The sequence below is a fragment of the Thunnus albacares genome, chromosome 20 (assembly GCF_914725855.1).
Source record: "Thunnus albacares chromosome 20, fThuAlb1.1, whole genome shotgun sequence".
In the NCBI taxonomy this organism is placed as follows: domain Eukaryota; kingdom Metazoa; phylum Chordata; class Actinopteri; order Scombriformes; family Scombridae; genus Thunnus; species Thunnus albacares.
In genome coordinates this window covers 28,157,180-28,163,179 of record NC_058125.1, presented here as the reverse complement: position 1 = coordinate 28,163,179, position 6,000 = coordinate 28,157,180, and the positions used below count along the sequence as shown (strand labels likewise).

General features: G+C 39.0%; 1 protein-coding gene across 2 annotated transcripts in view; it reads left to right on the top strand.

Moving 5' to 3' along the window:
* The first annotated feature begins 1,624 nt into the window (after positions 1-1,624).
* The window catches only part of ptenb (phosphatase and tensin homolog B), a 29,490-nt gene continuing 25,114 nt past the window's right edge, over positions 1,625-6,000 (top strand). Inside the window, exon 1 of one of the 2 annotated variants that reach the window (XM_044336990.1) lies at positions 1,625-2,207. In XM_044336990.1, the coding sequence (XP_044192925.1) occupies positions 2,129-2,207 (79 nt within the window). In that variant the 5' untranslated portion in view covers positions 1,625-2,128. The remainder of the gene's footprint in view (positions 2,208-6,000) is intronic. The other variant, XM_044336991.1, reaches the window with a different exon arrangement.

Genomic DNA, 6,000 nt, shown 5'->3' with positions numbered 1-6,000 from the left:
ATGTGGTCCCGTGTAGGTTTGGATGGAGTCCATCAGGTCTGTACAGTTGGCTGCGGTTCCAGAACAGGTCGAAATGATCAATGAAGTCCACGTTCATTCGCAGCACACGTCTTCTATCTTCCGAACCCGGATTACACACCTGGTTTGACAGAGTCGCACCTCCTCATCCTGGTTTGTCAAACATGCGACGGATTAGACTCGGCTGTTTCAGTTATCCTGGATTTCTGAGTTCTGCTTGTGTGCAACATGTCGCTGGTTTATAAGTCAAGTGTGAGCTGCTAGAAAACAAACTGTTTTGTCTTTATACCGACCTTGTAGGGTTGGAGGATGAATTGTCTTCTTGTCGTAGCAGAAGTACTGTATTGTTCCACTTATAGAGGTACTTGATTACTTGTTGTATGTAATGTATGTGTATGTTGTATTGTTGTATGTGCTTTACTTGTCCAGTCTGCTTTTTCTTTCTCTTCCCCTCCTGTTGGCACTACAGTGGAAATAAATATGTTAAGTATTTAACATTTTTAAGTTTTGGTTTTCAAGCAGAGCTGTGATGTTCAAATAAATGAAAATAAAATGTTCATAGTTTTTGGACTCTTGTGCTGCCATGGCCTGCTATTCTTGAAGTCTATCAATATAATCATTAAAGCTTTTTGATAGACAGACTATAATTGATGATGTGGTCACTGCCAGTTCCCCCCGACCTCGTCCTCCACCTGATCATCCTGCGATCTGCTGCTTCCTGTCCTTTCTACACTGTACTTTACCTTCTCACAGCACTTTGGATAATATTTATTTATTCCAGTGTTTCTATTCACATTCTGAGGAATAATTTACACACTTAGTGCCTCATAAATTAAACCACATTCAGCTGTGTTTCTTTACTGGTTGATCCTGATCCACTTTTCTTCACTCTTGTGGCATGTGGGCTCTCAGGATCTGGTGGTTTTTTGGTAAAAATAAACCACCAGACGTATATCTCTATATACACACATACATACACACATTAATCATAATATTTATGGTCCTCTGCTGCCTTCCTCAGGAATCTAACAGTAACAGCCCAGTTAACAATGAATGAACAGCTTTTACCTATTAAAGGCTGATATAACTACACTCTACTTCACATATTTGAACATACAAACATATAAATAAATAAATCATAATAAAAAAATAAAAATAATAATAAAATAACACCCTGGTGAATACTTGGGATTTTCTCTAGGCCACCGAGACAAACAGCAAAGGAGATCAATGCTTGATTAGTGTGGTCTGTCCTTCTTCACTGATTGGGTGATAACAATTCAGCACAGTACCTTTGGCTTTCCATAGAGGCGCGCGCCCCAGGGGAGGAAGCGCGCCCCCCGGTGGAGGAGGCGCGCCTCACAGTTGGCGCTGTTCAGGGCAGTGAGGGCTGCAGTGTGTGGAAATGAAAAAGTCTCAGTGACACTGTTGGTTATGATAATGATATAATCATTAATTAAACCTGCAGTATAATCATTAATTAATTAGTATATGTCATCATGAATTGTTCGTTATTCTTTATGTAATAAAACGGAAGTAAAACCTCAGTCAGACCTTTACTCTGAAAGTTGCCACCGGAAGTGTCCGCCACCGTTGACTCCAGCTTGCCTCCATCGGTGTCTCCGGTTCTCCGGTTGTCCGCCGCCTCGGAGAGATTTTCTCTCCGCTGATCTGCGTTCAATCACGGCGTCTCTGCTGCACACCGAGGCCGGGAAGAGTCCGACCGGATCAATCCGCCGTCTGGAGGGCTGGATCTTCACCTGGTTGGGTCTCCGGGCGGGGGACCTGGACGCCCGGGCCCGCAGCGGGACGCCCCCTGGTTCTGACCCAGAAAACAGCATCGACGGCCGGGCTACCTGTCAACTAGCAGGCCGGCCTGCCACGGGCCCCTCTGCAGCCCGCAGGGAGGCGGGGAAGAGGACGGATAACGGACCAGACTTGTGTTTATTATCCATCAGGAGGTTTTATTCCGCATTTAAACTTTAAAAAAACGGCCTTCTGGAGCTGGTTAGCTCCCAGCTAACGTTAGCTTCTCTCCCCGGCAGCCAGGCAGTGGGGACGGAGCAACACCGGCTGTCTCTCGGTAACTTCTCATCCTTTTAGACTCACAATGGCGGCCCTAATTAAAGAAATAGTGAGCAGAAACAAAAGGAGATACCAGGAGGACGGCTTCGACCTGGACCTGACCTGTATCCTTTTAAACTGGCTGTAATTTAACTGCTTTGGGTTAGCAGTTAGCATGCTAGCATGGTGCGCTAGCTTGTTGTGTGCAGAACTCCATTCGGAAATGTTGATTTAATATTGCTGTCCTTTTCTGAAAGCGGGCTGCGCACATAAAACTGACAGATAGACTCTTCATGTCGGTGTGAATGTGACAGTTAAACAACCAAAGCAGCGCGATTAAAATCAGATTTTAGGAGCATTGACAGGCTCAAACAGCGAAGATAAAATGAGCGACAAGTGTGAGAAAATCCTCCAAATGCTCTGATGTTGTGTATGGACAGTGTGTGTCTGATTATCAGCGGTTCATAACTGTCAGGAGCTGCCGGTGCAGGTCTGTCTCAGATGTAATAGCTTGTCGTAAAAAGACTCAGCGGAGTCCGCATCGGGCTAGCAGCAGGCTACTTAACATTAGCAGCAGGCTAGCTAACGTTAGCAGCTTTAATTCCAGGCTGTCTGTGATGATGCATCAGCTGCTTATGTTCCATTTCTTAGAAAAGATCCTCGATTAACTTTCACATTACTCAGTGTATCAAGAATTAATTAGCTTGCGAGCTGTTTTATATATTTATCTCGGTAGCATTGACGGTAGCAGGCGCTAACAAGCTAAGCTGACAGAAAACTACAACTGTGGTACTAAATAGAAGTAAAACTACAACTGTGGTCCCAGATAGAAGTAAAACTACAACTGTGGTCCCAGATAGAAGTAAAACTACAACTGTGGTCCCAAATAGAAGTAAAACTACAACTGTGGTCCTAGATAGAAGTAAAACTACAACTGTGGTACTAAATAGAAGTAAAACTACAACTGTGGTCCCAGATAGAAGTAAAACTACAACTGTGGTACTGAATAGAAGTAAAACTACAACTGTGGTACTAAATAGAAGTAAAACTACAACTGTGGTCCCAGATAGAAGTAAAACTACAACTGTGGTACTAAATAGAAGTAAAACTACAACTGTGGTCCCAGATAGAAGTAAAACTACAACTGTGGTACTAAATAGAAGTAAAACTACAACTGTGGTACTAAATAGAAGTAAAACTACAACTGTGGTCCTAAATAGAAGTAAAACTACAACTGTGGTAATAAATAGAAGTAAAACTACAACTGTGGTACTAAATAGAAGTAAAACTACAACTGTGGTCCCAGATAGAAGTAAAACTACAACTGTGGTACTAAATAGAAGTAAAACTACAACTGTGGTCCTAAATAGAAGTAAAACTACAACTGTGGTACTAAATAGAAGTAAAACTACAACTGTGGTCCTAAATAGAAGTAAAACTACAACTGTGGTCCTAAATAGAAGTAAAACTACAACTGTGGTCCCAGATAGAAGTAAAACTACAACTGTGGTACTAAATAGAAGTAAAACTACAACTGTGGTACTAAATAGAAGTAAAACTACAACTGTGGTACTAAATAGAAGTAAAACTACAACTGTGGTCCTAAATAGAAGTAAAACTACAACTGTGGTCCCAGATAGAAGTAAAACTACAACTGTGGTACTAAATAGAAGTAAAACTACAACTGTGGTCCCAAATAGAAGTAAAACTACAACTGTGGTACTAAATAGAAGTAAAACTACAACTGTGGTACTAAATAGAAGTAAAACTACAACTGTGGTCCCAAATAGAAGTAAAACTACAACTGTGGTCCCAAATAGAAGTAAAACTACAACTGTGGTACTAAATAGAAGTAAAACTACAACTGTGGTCCCAAATAGAAGTAAAACTACAACTGTGGTACTAAATAGAAGTAAAACTACAACTGTGGTACTAAATAGAAGTAAAACTACAACTGTGGTCCTAAATAGAAGTAAAACTACAACTGTGGTACTAAATAGAAGTAAAACTACAACTGTGGTCCCAGATAGAAGTAAAACTACAACTGTGGTACTAAATAGAAGTAAAACTACAACTGTGGTCCCAGATAGAAGTAAAACTACAACTGTGGTACTAAATAGAAGTAAAACTACAACTGTGGTCCTAAATAGAAGTAAAACTACAACTGTGGTCCTAAATAGAAGTAAAACTACAACTGTGGTCCCAAATAGAAGTAAAACTACAACTGTGGTCCCAAATAGAAGTAAAACTACAACTGTGGTCCCAAATAGAAGTAAAACTACAACTGTGGTCCTAAATGGAAGTAAAACTACAACTGTGGTAATAAATAGAAGTAAAACTACAACTGTGGTCCCAAATAGAAGTAAAACTACAACTGTGGTAATAAATAGAAGTAAAACTACAACTGTGGTCCCAAACAGAAGTAAAACTACAACTGTGGTCCTAAATAGAAGTAAAACTACAACTGTGGTCCCAGATAGAAGTAAAACTACAACTGTGGTCCCAAATAGAAGTAAAACTACAACTGTGGTCCCAAATAGAAGTAAAACTACAACTGTGGTACTAAATAGAAGTAAAACTACAACTGTGGTCCTAAATAGAAGTAAAACTACAACTGTGGTACTAAATAGAAGTAAAACTACAACTGTGGTCCCAAACAGAAGTAAAACTACAACTGTGGTCCCAAATAGAAGTAAAACTACAACTGTTGTCCCAAATAGAAGTAAAACTACAACTGTGGTACTAAATAGAAGTAAAACTACAACTGTGGTACTAAATAGAAGTAAAACTACAACTGTGGTCCTAAATAGAAGTAAAACTACAACTGTGGTCCTAAATAGAAGTAAAACTACAACTGTGGTACTAAATAGAAGTAAAACTACAACTGTGGTCCCAAATAGAAGTAAAACTACAACTGTGGTCCCAAATAGAAGTAAAACTACAACTGTGGTCCCAAATAGAAGTAAAACTACAACTGTGGTCCCAAATAGAAGTAAAACTACAACTGTGGTCCTAAATAGAAGTAAAACTACAACTGTGGTAATAAATAGAAGTAAAACTACAACTGTGGTCCCAAATAGAAGTAAAACTACAACTGTGGTCCCAAATAGAAGTAAAACTACAACTGTGGTCCCAAATAGAAGTAAAACTACAACTGTGGTACTAAATAGAAGTAAAACTACAACTGTGGTCCCAAACAGAAGTAAAACTACAACTGTGGTCCCAAATAGAAGTAAAACTACAACTGTGGTCCTAAATAGAAGTAAAACTACAACTGTGGTACTAAATAGAAGTAAAACTACAACTGTGGTCCCAAACAGAAGTAAAACTACAACTGTGGTCCTAAATAGAAGTAAAACTACAACTGTGGTCCCAAATAGAAGTAAAACTACAACTGTGGTACTAAATAGAAGTAAAACTACAACTGTGGTACTAAATAGAAGTAAAACTACAACTGTGGTACTAAATAGAAGTAAAACTACAACTGTGGTAATAAATAGAAGTAAAACTACAACTGTGGTCCCAGATAGAAGTAAAACTACAACTGTGGTAATAAATAGAAGTAAAACTACAACTGTGGTCCTAAATAGAAGTAAAACTACAACTGTGGTACTAAATAGAAGTAAAACTACAACTGTGGTCCTAAATAGAAGTAAAACTACAACTGTGGTCCCAGATAGAAGTAAAACTACAACTGTGGTCCCAGATAGAAGTAAAACTACAACTGTGGTACTAAATAGAAGTAAAACTACAACTGTGGTACTAAATAGAAGTAAAACTACAACTGTGGTAATAAATAGAAGTAAAACTACAACTGTGGTCCCAGATAGAAGTAAAACTACAACTGTGGTCCCAAATAGAAGTAAAACTACAACTGTGGTACTAAATAGAAGTAAAACTACAACTGTGGTAATAAAT